Raw genomic sequence first — 17,500 nt, 5'->3', positions numbered from 1 at the left:
CCTTTTTCTGTACTCACACCAGCATGTCCACATCTTTTTGTGCTGAGGAGCGTGGAACTGGACACAGTATTCCAGAGGAAACCTCATCGGTGCTGAGTAGAGGAGGATTGCCTCCCTTGACCTGCTGGCAGTGCTCCTGCTGATGCAGCCCAGATTACCATCACCTTCCTTGCAGCAAGGGCACGTGTTCAACTTGGTCTCCACCAGGACCCCAGGTCCTTCTCTGCCAAGCTGCTTTACAGCTGAGTGGCCCCCAGCATGTGCAGGTGCTTTGGGATTGCTCCTCCCCCAGTGCAGGATATTTTGGTACATTCTGTGTAGATTGTTGTTGACCTTGCCACAGAGAAGGCTAAAAGAAAAAGTAGTGTTATGTGGGCCTCAAGTTCTGTGTGAATGCTTTGTCCAAGGGCAATCAAGCTACCTATATTCATAAGATGTAGTGTGCACTACACCCACAAAAATAAATGAGTGACCAATAGATGTAGTTCTTTACTGCATTTCTGTCATTTTAAGCAGTTTACACCATTCAATCATTTTGGAAGTCTGAAACTGGAATGCAGGAGAAGAATGTGCCACTCTTGTGTCTCAGAGTGGCTCAGTCTTAGGTTGCCTTGCTTCACCTGGACCTTAATCTCAGTGCACTATAGCTGAGAGAGGACAGGACAAGTTTCAGGTTTTACATTGAATCAAATTCTTAGTCTGTCTGGCTGTACAGCCACAGAAAGGCATGTGCTGGCAAAAAGGCAAATGAGAACGAGCTGCAAAGTCTGATGTGTAGGGAAGGTTCTTGAACTATCTCTTCCAGTGGCTGAAAATGATCATGAAGTTGTTGGGCTATTGTGTAATAAATTTATAACCTCAGCTGTGTTGAGAGGCAAACGAGTATCTTAAACCTTTACTGCTGGCTTCAGTTTTCTCAAGTGGAGCCAAGTATTCACCTGGGGAAAAGAAGACTTAGCTCTTCTTGTAGATACCTGTGGAACAATGCTGGCTTTTGTAACTTTTAATCCAAAGCAAGAGGAGAATCAAATGTAAGAACTTTTTCCTAGGCATATCAAATGGTGTTGCACTAGTAGCAACAAGGCCCAGGACAACCAGGTGGTTGTCTTCACATCCCCCTTCAGGAAGCAAGCAGAGAGAACTGGAGTCTTCAAACACATTTCTAGAGGTACTAACTTCAGAAGAAATAATACTGTTTGAATTACCATACCTCAGTTTTTCTTGGCTGAAAAATGCTAAGAATCCTTTTTCTTTTTGCACAAAAATATTTTCAGGAAGCATTCTTTGGTTATGTAACTGTTTCCACAGAAACAGCTTTTAAATTAATTTTCTAGTAGAATATGATTTCTAATATTGGATCTCTGATTCCTGAGCAGACTACTGTGCATACCCTTGCAACATCTTTCATTTCTGCCATTGGCTGTTTCTAAGCTGAGAATAGACTTGTCTCTAATTCCTTGTTTAAGAAATGAGAAAAAACGTTTGCATTGCTTTCATTCTGTGTTGCTGAGATAAATTGCTGCCTTTTTTTTTTTTTTTTTTTTAAAGCCTTTGTTCAGTATTTCAGGTATTTCATGCAGAATTCTAGATTTTTTGTGTGTTCTCATAGGCAGCTTACCAGTGATTCCTTTAAGTTTTTTTATTGTTGTCAGAAGGTCCATCAGTTTTAAATAAAGCTTAAGCATGTGTTTCTGATTAATTGAGTTTTCTGTATGAGTGTTGGAAAGTAGACTGAAACATGACTGCAAATAATTTCATTAATTTAGAATACCTGATTTTATGCTGCTTAAAAAAAAAAAAAAAAAGAAGCAGTCTTATGCCATGTACTCCTGAAGATGAACAAGTGCAGTGGTAGGGTTATGTCTTTATGTTCCAGCCCTTAACATTCTATATTCTGTGTTACTCTAGCAGATGGAAATTGCATCCAGGCTGGATGCTGTTGTGCTCACTACTGCATATGGATATCATGTTTGGTGGAGTTCCACCAAAGCCTGGAGTATTGGTCAAAGGCTTGTCCTTTTCACCTCTTATTTCTCTATCTATTGAAAGTGTTATGAACTAGAAATGTCATGTCCAGTCTAGATGCAGACTGTGTCTGCTGCTACTGAGAGACAGGGTTTTGGGTTGGCATTAATCACTTCAAGCTATCTCTCCTTTTGTACTTGAGAGCTGTATTTTTTGAAGAGACATTGTAAGATGTTGGCAAGGAGCAGTGGTTGCAGCTGGTGATCTCCTGTGATCCCTCACTTTCCTTTAAGAGCCTGAGTACTGCTAAAATCATACTTGACCTCAGGGGCCTTGAAGATTCCAATCTGGAGATTCTTCCCCTCCTAATTAATATCAGAAAGTAGGAAATACTTTCCTCAGATGATCATTTCTAGCCTTCCTTTCCAAGTCAGCTTTACTTCTTGTTCCTTTCAGGACTTTCTATTAAATTATTGAGTTAGAACTTTAAAATGGGCATGTGGGCTGAGGCCAAAGTCCTTCTGGTACTCATTTCTAACTCCAATAGTGAACCAGACCAGGTATCTATGGAAGAGGAAAAGCTGGGTGTGCATATGCTGTTTACCTGAATAGCTCTCTCATCTTTCAATTATTTTTAAGCTCAGGGGCTTTCCCTTGACATGGCAGGACAACAATTGATCCATATAGTTTGGGTTCCTGGGAGATAGGAGTTGAGAGATCAGCATTTCTGCCTTTACCCTCTACCTATACTAAAATGTACTGTTAGAGGAGTGTGTTTGTGGCTCACACCAAATGCTTTATTTTTTTCGTCTACTGCTCCATCGCTGTTGCTCTAGCCTGAGCAGCTGCTTGTCTGCTACAGAAAGAACTACTTGAGAAATAACCATCCTTGAAAAAACAAGCCCTCCAATCCAAAACTGTGAAAATGTAGTTACTGGTGTTTCATTGTCCTTGTCTTGTAAATCCAGTCTTCAGTAGGTTTTCAGTTGTGCTGTCCTTCAGGGAGTGAAATATTGCCATTAATTAATTACTTTAAAATGTAGATTTCCCATCCCCACCTCTTTAAAACTGAATCCCAGTTTTCTGCTGAACCCTCTAGACTTGGAAGCATCATGTTACAATCTCTGATGAAATGAGGTTTTACCCCAATCCAGTGTTTGCACAGTCAGGGGAATTGAGGGCAGAAAGACAAATCTTGGAGGGCAAGAAGGTAGAATCGTTGTCTGCTCTGCAAGTTCAGGGTGAAAAAGCTGTGCTCTTCTCCCCATCACTAGGCTCCTCACCTTTCATACATAATAAATAGAAAGCAAGTTTGGAGCTTTGGATTTTAGTTATTTAGGGAGAAAGTCATTAGCTGGCAGATTACAGATGAGATTGGTGTTGGGTCAGTTTTCATTGCTTGGCTTTGCAGATGTACCCCATGGGTGACTCAGTCACACGCACAGATTGTATTTTGTCCCTTTTACCTGGGATTGAGTGTCTTCAAATAATGCTGATTTCACGTTAAATATGAGCTTTTGGGACATTTGCATAGGATTAAGAGAGCACAAGCTTTATGATTTGTTTCTAATTTAATGCCAGCCCTCTAAGGTAAGATTGTCAAGTATATATCATGTAAGTCGTCAATTATTTACGGTTTTATTGTTACACAAGTTCTTCACATCAGTACCTGAAGGCAGTCACAGCCCTTCCTCGCTCATAGTGTGTTCCTGCTCTGTCCTGGCTGGCATAGCAGTGTGTGCAGCCATGTGGAAAAATAGAGCAGGGAACTCATCCAGCTGAAAAATAACTAGCCAAAAAGGTTTTTTTTATTTTTTTAGTCTCATACATTTTCTGCCACACAAGTAGCTGTGCTAGCATGGCAAGAAGGTGTCGATATGAACAGGAGAGTGAGGGGCCAGAGGCGGAGTGGCATTTGCTTGAACTGCTCTGAGCAGCACTGCCTGCCAAATTTTAAACTGTGCTCTGAAAGACATGTTATCTTGTCTCCTTTCTTTGGTATTGAGAAGCTGTTTGAACAGACAAGGCAGGGTTCAGAAAAGAGGAAAAAAAATTATCTGTTTCATGCATGTGTAGAAATAATGTTTGGAGAGACAGGGTGCCTTACTTGAGCGTACAGGCTGGGATCCATCTTTGTCCAATATTTGAGCTGTAAAACCAAATCATCTTCTTGATACCTGAGTTGATTGCTTACCTTCAAATAGAAGGGACTCTTAGGCACTTTTCTTTTGGAGTAGAGCTCTTAACTGTGACCTTAGACCAGACTGATAAAGGCAGAGAAGCAGCTTGCAAGTTGCAGTTGACTGTAGCTGACGGCCTGAAGATGTGTATGTCTGCTGTTCTCTTACCAAGAGAAGCTAAACACACCTCTTTTATTTGCTTTTGTAGGGGTGCAGGGAATCATGCCCTAAAAATCTGTCTTGTAAGCTAAAAGGACATCCTAAATTTCAACTAAACTTTTGACTCCACTGTTTCATATTGGTTTGATCTGGGAAGCTCTTGATGAACAACCTTACTTGGATTTACTCTCAGGAGCCTCAGGGTGTTTAAGAACTGGGGTGGGACAGTTAGATCGTACAACTGTGTGAGCTACATGAAAAATGTAACATTCTGGGTAATTTATGTGATGGTCTGACCTCCAGAGAGGGCTGATGAAGAGAGAGAGAGAGCAATGTAATGGAGCATCTTCCTGTGTTCCATTTACCCCACGAGAGACGTTCGCCTTTTGGCTGCAGGAGTAGTGGCACCCTCCCTATGTGACACCACGACACCCATTCTGTACCACAATCATCAGAGACAGGGCCTTCAGCTGTGCAGGACTTGGTTTCCTGTGGGGAGCCTTGTGGGCTGAGCTTCAGGCTATCCTCTAAGGGTCTGTCTTGCCAGGCTTGGCAATAAGGAAGATAGCTCTCATTTGAAAACAGATCAAGATTGTTCTGGCTAAAAGTTAAGTGCTTTGCCTTTTTAACCGTTTGCAGGGACTGGAGACCATCTGGTAACTACATTTTTCCAATAAACTCTCTGAATGCTGCTTTGCATAACTTACTAATATTAATAGTCTCAAATAAATATGATTAATAGTGTTGCTTATCCCAAGTGACAGTGGAGTGCAGGCTCTTATCAAAGCAGAAGGCCTTGTCAGTATCTGTTCTTTCAGGAGACACATTTCAGCTGTTAGAGGGCTTGTGTGTGTCAGGGGCACCTGGCCTAGTTCTGCAGGAGGTGACAGTGAAGTTGTGTTAGCACAGTGTCGTAGCCTGGCCTCTGTGCAGCTGTGGAGACTCCAGCTAACTGTGAACAACCTGGTTTAGGTTTCTTTGCATGGCTTTTAGTTATGCTTTGTTGACATACACCCCACATGGTGGTATGTAAGACTGGATTTACTGGATTAGTCTATAAATGGTACAAATGGAAGGGAATCATGATCAGCATTTGTTGTTTACTTGTGCCAGGAGGCTTCATGAGATGAGGAATGGAATGAATGTTTGTAAATACATACAGGAGTCCTTAGACTTTCACTGCCTCCCTCCAAGGTGGCATTGCATGCCCACTGCCTTTAGTTGTGTTTGTATTGGATTAAGATTTCATATTTCCCTTGATAGAAATATTTAATGAGAGAATTTTGATTCAGCTTCTGAGGAATAATGAAGGAAGGTACATGAGACTTGGCTGATAGGTTGTTAAATGAGGATAAAAGCATCCATTCTTGAAGTGCCGTAAATGGACGTGTCAGCTAATCTAGGGTCTATTCTTTAACCTTTGACTTCCAGTGGAATTTCTGTGCATGACACTTGTGGTGACTTAGAGCATAAGGGGTTCATTACTGGGCTCTTTGAAGCGCTGTACGTGCCTAGCACGGTATGAAGAGGGTGTGAAGAGCTACAAGTGACTTCAGATAATTGCACTGTGGTGAGGCTGAGAAAAAGAATATGTTATGATTCTCCAGGGCAATGCTAAGAAGTTGAATTCTGAGCAAGAGGTCCCACTGTGCTGGACAAAACACCAGTAGCTGAATCTCAGTTTGCTGTGGACGGACCTTGCATTGTAAGGCCTCGGGAGGGGGGCATGGCTCAACCAGTGTTTCTCAATCAATTGTTCAGTGACTTAAAAGATTATTTTCAAAAAAACCAACTAAAATCCATGTATTTTGGGATAAGGAAACAAAAAGGATTAAAATAGCAGTAGTACATACTACGTTTATCTTAATTTTTATTCTGTTACAAGTTAACGTTAAGCATGGTTACATTGGACAGGAGACAGGTTTTTTTCTTTGGAAAGATTGTTGGTGCCACTTTCTGCTTCGAGATCTATTGTAGCTGCTGTTTTTGGCATCCTTTTGACTTTTTAAGAAATTCTATTTGGCTGCTGAAATTGCTGATTTGTTTTTTGGACTCAAAAGTTTACCACAAATTTTTTCTCATATCAAGCTCATTCTGTTTTTTCTCTTGTCTTTCTTGCATGTGGTACATATACATTATAAATGTTCTTGCAGTCCCAATATCACCAGCAGAAGAACAACATGGTAAATATTTACATGACGTGCTATTTCCACAGACTTTTAGTGGTCTGTTGAATTGAGAAGATGTTTGAATTTGGAAAGGAGAGGGTAAAGACCTTATGGTATTATTCCAGTCCCTTTGAAGAAATGGGAAATCAGGAGAGAAGTGAGAAAAATTAAAATACATTAGTTTTAAAAATATTCCTGTGAAAAGTCTAAATTCTTCTTCACCTTTCCCAGACTAGTTACCTAGAAGTTGGAAAGGCATATTGTTTTCATAATGGGTGTTAGCTAAATTTCTGAGTCGTTGCATGCCTCCTTAAACTCAGTGGTCAGAATTTGAGAATGAAAAAGTATTCACAGAAGGTAAAATTTCCCTCAGGTGCATTAAATAAGCAACTTCTACCTAAAAATAAAACTGGAATACCAATTCAGTAGCTTCTTCACGCTTTAGGGTCTAGCCACCACTTGCCATAAATTTTTTTTGTGTTTAACTTTTTCCCCTTTTAAGTAGTTTTGAAGTATGTGATCGTGTTCCTGCTTATGAGAGGTAAGTTACAGAATTGACCAGCTGCACCTTTAATCCTCTGATATCCTGTAAGCAGAAAAATGTTCTGGAAATGTCAGGCTGGTGTAACTCATGGAGAACATTAGCTACTCCTAGATGAGGCTTATAAAACATAAGCAGGGTCAGAACTGCAATCATGTTAACACAGCCTTTCCAACAAGAAGTAGTTCATCCATCTATCAGTGTCTGCTTGAGCCTATTTCATGTGCTTGTATTTTGAAAAGTCGGTCTGAAAATGCAATACTCTGTGAAACTAAAAAGATTTTGCAAAGTCTCAAGAGAACACTAGGTGTGATGGTGATTTGATATGGAAAAATATGAACAGATCAACACTGTGAATAAATAACTGCTTCACATGGTGATAATATGAGCACAAGGATAAGAATAAGTTTTGTTTATATTATTCCCAGAGAAAATGGGGGATCACTATAAACGACTATTTTTTTATCATGTAAATTTATGTTCTGTTGCATTTGTCAACTTTGTAGGTGGTCAGGTTGGTTTGTGGGTTTTTAACAAGTTACTACTTAACTGTCTTACATTCCTTTGTAAGTGTAGATTTTATTTTGCATGTGTCAGAACAAAGTGACAAAGAAAATATGTTGGAGTCGTTGCCTTTGGAACAAAGTTTTAGAGTATTCTGTCAAGAAGCAGACATTGCTAGATTGTAGAGAATTTTGTTTGTAAGACTGTCAGAGAAACGTTTGAGTGTGAGCTCTTTTACCAATGGCTATAATTTGGTATTTTACACCACCTACTTTGCCTTGCCTGTCTGAGAACTGGCACATCTGCCCTGCCAGCCGTGGCAGGCCACCACCACAGCTTCAAGAGAGAGCCAAGCACCAGGGATGTTTTGCCACCACTGCTGTGCTTTAGCTCTAGGAGCCTGCAAAGATACTTCTGAAGGGACATTGTCAAAAAAAAAAAAAGTATTGACATTCAATAATCCTCTGGAATTTTATTTCTTGAGTATCTCAAAGTAGCTTTTGTATTATGAGTAAAAATACAGCCCATCTGTGTAGCCATACAAAGTATGTTGTGATGCTGTGTCTTCAGCAAGGTAAAATGACATGTCCTTCAGTGAGAAGTGAGAAAATGTCTTTTAAAGAAAGGAAAAGAATATGAGAGAAAAGGGTGGTGATGTGTCACTACATGTATTTGCAAATGACAAATGGTTGTTCACAGGTCAACAGGGGTGTTGCACTCATAGTATTGTATGGATTGATTCTCTGTGTTCTCTTGGTTCATGGCTTGCTCTGAATGCAGGTGGGTGATGATGGTTTGCAACTGGAACCAACCAAGCAATGTAAGAATTCATAAAATAATAATATAAATGTATGTCATCATCAAACCTTGTCTGAAAGAAGAGCCACAATAGTACATGTAGGACGAATCCATGAAATGTAGTAGCGGTAGAAACCTGATGATTGTTATTTATGAGGCAGCTTTTACCAGGTAGCCAAAGTATTGTCAAGGGGGACAGAACTACTGACAACAATGAGGAACAGCTTCACAAATTCTTGAGTCTTACTCAAGTGTTTGAGGCAAGAGTTTGTTAAGAGACTCATGCAGTCTGTATTTGTGGAAAATGACCAGATGTATCTGTTGTCCATCCATCTTTTCCTTTTTGATATATGGGTTCTGGTACTGTTGGTTTAATGTTATTCCCTCTTCTGCTTGCCAGTATCTGCCAATACATGCCTGACATTAAGCCCCTTCAGACATTTAAAAAAAAAAAGTGTTCATTTTATCCCAAAGCATCGATGAAAGGTGGCTGTGTTTCAGCTGTTGGAAATATTAATGAATGGCTTATACTCAGCTGAATATAGACTGTGGTATAGACTTCTCACAGCTGCTTCAGTCTTCTCTTTTTGGGGCAGGCTTCTTTACCCATAGGAGTTTTCTGTGTCATTCTGGGTTTTGTTGTCTTTCTCTCCCTGCTTACTTCCCTGTTTTCTTTTCCATGCCACCTACCTGATCTGTCTCACAAGGTCTTTCTCAAGCCAGAGAAGGCTGGGCATGTTCACTTGAGGTGCCATTTCAGTCTGCTGGTGAGAATCCTTAGAAGCCATTCAGAGAAAGGCTGAGGTTGGAAGGGACCTCTGGAGCTCAGTTGGTCCAAACCCCTGCTCAAGCAGGGCCACCTGGAGATGGGTGCTCGGGGCCATGACCAGATCACTTTTGAATAGCTTCAAGGATGGACACTCCCCAGCCTCCTTGAGCTACCTGTTCCAGTTCTCAGTCACCCTCACAGCAAAATTGTAGCTTCCCACAAGACTCACAGAGCCACAAGCCCACCATGAGTCTCCTGAATATGTCAAATGTGTCATTTTACTGTTGCCAACCTGCTATGTCTGCTCACATAGTGATTTAGCTCAGCCCAAGAATTGATTTCCACTTGACTACAGCTTTGTCTGTAGCAATCGAATAAATTTTGTTTTATCCTGGTGACTGAAAAATAGGAGTAAGGTCTTAGAGGTCTCTTTGTTGTTCGTGTCAAAAGATGTCCTGTATCTACACTGAATAGCTGGTTTTTTTCACAGATGCACCTGAAATACAGCTTGACTACATGAATCATGCTGATGTGTGGAATTTAATTGCATTCTTTTACTTTAATCTTCTTCAAAGAGCCAAGAGCTTTTGAGTGTTATATTTAGAAATATTTGTAAAATCATTTTGCATACATTGCAGCAGCATCTAAAAAAAAAATCACACCTTATCACCTTCTCGTGTTTTTTGTGTAATTCAGTTCATTAAGGCGTTTGATGTTGATTTCACTTTGCCCACAACAGATTTTAGCTGAGCTTGGCAATGCCTCATTAGGAGATTTGTCATTGAAGTCTTGAGACTAATCAGGGGCTTTCAGTGTTTTGTGTGTAAAGCACAACACATTTAGTGTTTCATTTATCCTTTGAGATCCATTTATCACTTGCACAGAGAGAAAGAAAACCCTGAGTGGAATACAGCCTATTCTAGTCAATTTGTGCTAAATTATAAGGATTGCACCTTAAAGTCTTGCCTTTTGTCTGCAGCCAGCAGATGTTAATTGTCAAATATTAAAAGATGAGTTCATATGGTATTTTATTATCTTTTCTTGTCTTTCCTGCATGTTGTACATATATATTATAAATGTTCTTGCAGTCCCAATATCACCAGCAGAAGAACAACATGGTAAATATTTACATGATGTGCTATTTCCACAGACTTTTAGTGGTCTGTTGAGTTGAGAAGATGTTTGAATTTGGAAAGGAGAGGGTAAAGATCTTACGGTATTATTCCAGTCCCTTTGAAGAAATGGGAAGTGCTGACTTAATAACAGGAGTTATGCCTTTGGCCATATTGTGAGGCCTGTTTGTAGATTTTTAGTTTGAATCCTCCTGGTTTCATCTGATATACTAGAGTGGAGCTGTATCTCTGGGAAGGTGGATGGCAGCAAAATTTGAAGTAAAGACTGTGTACATGTACCTGTATTGACCTGCATGTGACACCTCCCTGTTCAAGCTTTGCCCTGGCTCCTACTATAAGATCACCTCAGGGAGAGAGTTAGCATTTCCTGCTTGTTGCCATGAAGTAACTATCACTTAGAGGGCTCGACTGCTCACAGCACAGAAAGATCCTCCAAGTCAGAGCTGTTCTTACTGCATGCAAGGGAAGCCTGCTTGGATTTGTAGGTGTTCTGCCCATAGTATTGGGGAGGAATGTTTGGGAGACAGCAAGCATTTATTCCATCATTTTCTTAGCCAAAATATAAGCTATTAAACATTTTATTGCTGTCTGATTCCACATTTTGGACCTATGTTGAACAGCCTTATAATCTGAGAGTGCCGCAGTAAGGTCTCACCAGAGCCTTCTCTTCCCTCAGCCTTTCTTCACAGCAGAAGTCTTCCAGCCTCCTGATGATTTTTGTGGCCCTCCTTTGAATCAGCTCTCAGTCTCTCTTGTACTGGGACCCCAGAACTGGATGCAGTACTCCAGGTGGGGTCTCCCCAGAGCAGAGTAGAGGGGGAGAATCACCTCTCTCTACTTCTGGCTGTGCTGCTTTGGATCCGGCTCAGGATATGAGTGACTTTCCGGGCTGGGAGCACACATGCCTGGCCTGGAGATTCTTTCACCCACCAGAACGCCCATGTCCTCAGCAGGGCTGCTTTCAATCCCATCATACCCCAGCCTGTATCAATACCAGGGTTTACCCTGACCCAGGTGCAGCATCTTGCACTTGGTCTTGTTGAACTTCATGAGATTCCTGAAGTTCAACAGCTTGGTGTTGTCTGCAACATCCACAGATGTGCATGGATTTAAATAAATATGTCTGCATCCTTGGATTCAATCTTCACTTGTACATTTTGGTCAGCAGCTCTAGTATTTGAATTATACTTTTGCTGTCCATTTCTGTAAAAGTAGATGGAAATGTGGAAGTTTCATCCTCATCCTGCCGATGCACTGTTGTAAGGGAAATGGTGTCCTGTTTACTTAGTGTGGCACCAGTTTGTCTCCGGCACCTGAGTATGCGTGACAAACTTTTGAACCTGCAGTATTGCCTGTGGGACTAATAGTGTTCTAAATAAGTGAGCATTTGGGGTTTGCCTGGACATGATGTAATGACATAATTGCAGAACCATTTGGCTTTTAACCACAGATATGGCTTTTTTTTTTTTTTTTTAATGTACTCTATTTAGCTTAACAAAATGAAAAGATATTAATCTTCAGTCTCTGCTACTCCATCAAGTAGTAGAAGAATCCTAAGTTGATGGGCTGATACAAAGCTCCCTTGAAACTTAGTTAACAGGAATGCCAGTGTTATTTTTAACTGTCTCCAGCAGGAGGCTTTTTGTCCGGAAGGAATCCAGAGGTGTACATTGTAGCTTCTGTTCAAATTCACATCTGCTATGGCAATGATTTTTGTGCACAGCATAGGTAGGTACAGTTGTAACAGTAGCTGACTGCTCACCTCTGCTGTTTGGTTGGTGGTAGCTGGAAAATCCAGTGCATGTCCCTCGTGTGTGGTGGGTTGGCTTTGGCTGGATGCCAGCTGCCCACCAAAGCAGCTCTGTCGCTCCACTCCCCAGCAGGACAGGGGAGAGAAAGTGCAATGAAAGGCTCATGGATCAAGATAAGGACAGGGAGAGATCTCTCAGCAATTACTGTCATGGGCAAAACAGGCTCAGCTTGGGGAAATTACTTTCATTTATGGCCAATCAAATCAAAATGCGTATTGTTTTCACAAATTTATAGAGTATTATAAGGTATTAAAGTGGAGATTTCATTTTAAAATTTATTTGGATATCTACTGTGTGTGCATGAACATAGTGAAATTCACATGCTAGTTTAGAAGGATGTGGTAATTGTTATTGGTCATGTTAAAAAAATTAATTTTAGGTGCTTCTGCTGTTAATTGTATATGAACAGAGCCTTACAACTCTATTAAATTGTGGTAAAAGTGATGGTTGATTCTGACTGCCCACATTTAGGCACTTAATGGTTTAATATTAAACTGCAATAAAGTTATAGGTATTTGTAATAAAAAACAAACATTGCTCAAACACTTAGAAATTTAAAAGTTAGGTCCTTAAACCAGAAGACAATAGAAGCACTGCATGGTGAAAGCAGCTTAATCACCTGGTAACAAGGTACAGGTTTAATATGAGTCTGAATAAACAAATAATTTCCAAATAGTAACAAGAGGAGACTATTTAAAATCTCAATCACAGATAATGATAGCCTAAACTAGAGCAGAGCAGTTGTCCATCTGTAAAGCATTTCAAGCAAAAAATGGAGATTTGACTGGATCATGTTGGAAAATAAATTGTCTTAAGTTGTGGTTTTTTTGTTTTGGTTTTACTATGAACTTGGTGCCACTCACAGTACAAATTTTCAAACAGCACCTTAGAAATAAAGTAGATACATTGCAGCTACCAACTGCAATAAGGAGAGGAATCCAGGCGTTTGTCAGATAAATATTTTGTCCTGGTCCTATAAATACACATTCATTGCTGTGGGTAAGAGATGTCTGGGTGATTGAAAAAATTATTGCAGTTTGTGTAGTAGATGGAGGTGACTTTAGGCATGTGGCACATGGACATTTTAATTTCCTGTCTTACCCAGTGATTGCTGAACAGGGTCAGACTATATGAATCCCTTTCCTTCTGCCAAAGTAGAGTCATAGCACAAGGTCATTGTAGTAATTGATTATGAAATCATTAACCAGTAGCACGTATATATGTATATATGTATGTATGTACGTTTGTGGGGCTTATTCCATCTCCAAAATTATTTTTCCTTCTCTGCAGCTTCAGTAAAAAAATTTTTTATAAGGCAATACTTATTCCATATCTGAGTGGGGAAAATGTAACTCTGTTATGGTATAAAAACCCCAAAATTTCAGAAAGCAAAGATTTTACATGGCCTTGTTATGCTCTGAAGGAATTTTGATGGCCTCTGTTCCCCATGATTGAGGACTGAAGTTCACTCCAGCAATCCCTTGTTTCTGTGGAGAGGGTTCTGTAGTGAGACCAAGACATAAATGGAGGTTAAAAATCCCTTGAATCTCACTCCCATCCCAAAAAACACTCCCTCTGCAGCAGTCTTTGCAGGTTTGAACTGATGCAAGTTAAATTCAAGTTGCTTGGATTTTTTCAGTGGAGAAGGGGTGACATAAGCCACTTTCAGTCTTGCCATTTCAGTATATTTAATTTTCGACAATCCTAGAGGTATGTTCTTTTGAAAGGACATGCTGGGAATTCCAGGAGGTTCTTGCATAGCAGTAATTGTTCAAAATCCAATTGATATTGCCATTTGAATTGTACCCACATCAAAGATTATTTTTTCCTTTTCCTTTTTTTTTTTTTGGGCATCCCACAGGTCATAAATGTTGACGGAACAATGAGGAAAACCCTCCTAGAAGACAAGCTTCCACATATATTTGGGTTCACACTGCTGGGAGATTACATCTACTGGACTGACTGGCAGAGACGAAGCATTGAAAGAGTTCACAAGATAAAGGCCAGCAGAGACATCATTATTGATCAGCTGCCAGATTTAATGGGCCTTAAGGCAACGAGTGTTACCAAAGTGTTTGGTAAGCATGGGCAACATAGCATGGGTCTGTGGGAGTCTCTCCATGGGCTTGCTTTCATTAAGCAGCTGTTGATCACTTGTAACGAGAGTAGCTGTGATCTGATGGGTTTGAAAGGAAAATGAGCCTATTGTTTCTAAAGTTGGGAAAATGCAGTGTTGCAAAAGAAGTAGCTTCCAGTTTTTAGTGACATAAGTCTTCCACAGCTTTCACTACACTCTTTGAATTTTTAAGATAATTTTATTCCTCTATGCCATAGGAATCATTATTCTCACAGAAATGCTCTATTTCCTGCTGCTCTTTTCTTCCAGTGCAAGGTCCCGTGATGTCCAGTTAGCAGAGTGCTTTTCACTGTTGGGTGGTATAGGCACAGTCAGTCACCATTAAAACGTTGCCTCTAAGTATGTGGCACTTATATAGTAACTCTTAACACCTCAGTTGTACCTAAATCTTAACTAAAACTTGCCCTTAGCATGGGATCAGCGGCTGGATCTCCATGTCCTTCCATTGCATCTCTGAAAGGTACAGCCAGTGCTTTAGGTCTTCTGCTGGCACTCTGCAGCAAGTATGTCACAGGAGCTCCGGGCTTCAGTGCACCACAGATTTTCCAGCTACCTGGAACACCCAAATTCGGGTATAGCAGTAAACAGATTCATTAGTCAGCTGTTAAAATTAGTGAGAAGAGTCGCAATGGAATCACATTAAGTATGTTAAATCATACCCTGACAGCATGTGGATTTCCAGCCTTCTCTACTTGAAAAATAATGAAGTCCTCAAGCTGCAGGTTATGGCATCAGTCTGAAATATATATGCCCTAAAAAGGGAAAATGAAAAGAACACTGGTTGAGACTGATTTTTGAGAACTCTTTTTTTTCTGTGTGTGTGTGGTAACATTCTTTAAATACCTACATCCTTGGTTCCAGCAGATGGAGAAAGGCACTCATTTATCTGTTGGTCCTTACTTTCCCCTACACCTTTCGTCCTCATCACATGAAAAAATAAGTGTGAGATTGTGGTGATCTTGTTGGAATTGCTTCTGCTAATGAATCTTCTCAGCTTTAAATTAAACAGGTGGGAGAGGACTGTGATTATCCAGCTCTTTTCTCACCCTTTTGTATCACTGAACATTTGTAAAAACTGGTGGTTTCAAGGAGATACAAAGATGGAGTACTTGGTCAAAAATAGCTAATTCATTATCTGCCTTCAGTGAACAAATTTAATCTTTGGGGAGACAAGAAAGAGGTGTTTGTAGATGGTATTTGTACGATAGGAGGGACAGGTCCAGCTCCATAATCCTGGGTAGATGGAAAGAATCCACTTGGAGTGTTTTTTATTTTTTTTAGAATTCCCTGCTGACAGCCCATAGTGTTAAGTTATTTTGGAAAATTATACTGTGTTTTTGCTCAACCTCCCGTGCTCCCCTTTCCCCGTTACCTTCACAATGCACTAATACCTGTTTTGTTTTGGTTGTTGGTTTTTTTGGAATTTTTTTAAGGAACTAATTCAATGCATTAATATCTGGTTTGGTTTGTTGTTTTGTTTATTTATTTTTTTTTAAGGCACTAATTCATGCGCAGAGAACAATGGAGGCTGCAGCCATCTGTGTTTCTTTACACCCCAGGAGGCCAGGTGTGCCTGTCCCATTGGCCTTGAGCTGTTGAGTGACATGAAGACTTGCATCATTCCTGAAGCCTTCTTAGTTTTCACAAGCAGAGCAGCAATTCATAGGATTTCCCTTGAAACCAATAATAATGATGTCGCTATTCCTCTTACTGGAGTCAAGGAAGCATCTGCTCTGGATTTTGATGTCTCTGATAACAGAATCTATTGGACTGATGTTAGTTTGAAGGTATTACTGATGTGTGAATTCCTTGAATATAAAGCCATAGAGCAGTTACTTTGATCTAACAAAGGTCTCTGTTACATGATCTGTCCTGCAGTTGCCAGTGTTGTCATTGAATTGCATCCAAGGAGACCCTTGGAGATGAAGACAGTTGCACTGCTGAATGCACAGTAGGGTGACAGGCATCTTCCTGCTTCAAATAAAGATCCAAAGTGGTGTCTGCTTGTACCGAATGCCCAAGTCTTGGATGCGGGATGTGTTGCATCCATATATGTATCTGCTGTAAAAAAGCTGGTTTTATGTCACAGAGTAGAGTAATTTGAACACTGAGCTCAGCAACCCCCCCCTGACCTTTCTATCCTCTTCCAGTTTTGACTTGAAAGACAATTGTACTCAATATTAACATCTGACAAGTGAACTTAGGATTGTTTGCTGCTAGTCTGTGGCTCCAGATCGGCACAGAAAAAGCCAGGGGACTTGTCCAGTCTCCTCCACACTGTGTTAATGGCCCACCTGCCCCAGTTCTATCTCAGTGTGTTCCCCAGAAGTTTGACATTTCCTGTGATGTTTGGTTCACATCCAAGTGTGTGCTAAGGTGAGGGTTGTGCTCTTCATCAGTGTTACTTGGCCTTTTGAAGTGAACTAAGTATATGGTAGAAAATGACAGATTCACTTCACTGTAACTAAATTATTCTATTTAGACTCTTAATAGGTTTTCCAAGAGCAATCAGAGTTTCCTTGCCAGTGTGCCCAAGCCACAATATGGCAAATCTCACTTGTGGAGCCTGCAGGGCTCGTGCAGTTTCCATAGCTTCTCTGTGAAGACTAATGAGGGCTGTGCTTCAGTGGTAACAGTGCTGCTTGTGGTGTGGATACCATTCCTTCAGGAAGAGTGCCAATGTAATAAATTAGTGTAGTGTAGACACAGTTACTAAATAAATCTCGCACAAGCACTTGGAGAGCAGGAGTTATGGACATCTTAACCATTTGTACTGGAAACCACATTACTCCAGCTGCATCAGTGAGTAGATCTCAGTCTCACTCTGTGCAGGACTGGAAAACATTTTACTTGTTTGTTGCCTCCTGAATTTTCCAGCATACTGTATTTTTGTATACACACCAGGTATCTTCCAGCACCTCTGTGTTCTCATTCCCCTTGTCCCCCACATCCAGCTGCTTAGCAGCAGATATTGTAACTTCAGAGCTTATAGTCATCTCCCTTTCCTTTGGTGACCACCACTTCCCTGATCTCCTCCTGCCTCTGGTTATAGGAGGATGCATTTTCAAAAACTACACTATGTGATTTCTGGGTTTGGCATTTACCTTTAAAAATATAAAATCTCTCTGACCCTTACACATTCATGTATCAAATTATTAAGAAATCAATAGCTGAAATACTGGCAGGCATGTAGACTGATTGCTCAGCAGTTGATAAGCAAGGGTGGGTAATTGGTCCTGGAAGTTACTATTTACCTGGGGTTTGTTCCAGTGCTGTCAGGAGTGACTTATTTGTATGTGTGCAGTCCTTGCCCTATGCCTTATTTTGATGAGTGT

The 17,500-nt window shown here is 40.5% G+C and overlaps 1 protein-coding gene across 3 annotated transcripts in view; it reads left to right on the top strand.

Moving 5' to 3' along the window:
• Positions 1-17,500, top strand: part of LRP5 (LDL receptor related protein 5) — a 135,652-nt gene that overhangs the window by 92,484 nt on the left and 25,668 nt on the right. For all 3 annotated transcript variants that reach the window (XM_032113562.1, XM_032113563.1, XM_032113564.1), the window contains 2 exons: positions 13,890-14,106; positions 15,663-15,952. In XM_032113562.1, the coding sequence (XP_031969453.1) occupies positions 13,890-14,106; positions 15,663-15,952 (507 nt within the window). The remainder of the gene's footprint in view (positions 1-13,889; positions 14,107-15,662; positions 15,953-17,500) is intronic.

This window comes from Corvus moneduloides, chromosome 6, assembly GCF_009650955.1.
Source record: "Corvus moneduloides isolate bCorMon1 chromosome 6, bCorMon1.pri, whole genome shotgun sequence".
Lineage (NCBI taxonomy): Eukaryota > Metazoa > Chordata > Aves > Passeriformes > Corvidae > Corvus > Corvus moneduloides.
This window is presented reverse-complemented; position numbering and strand designations above follow the sequence as displayed.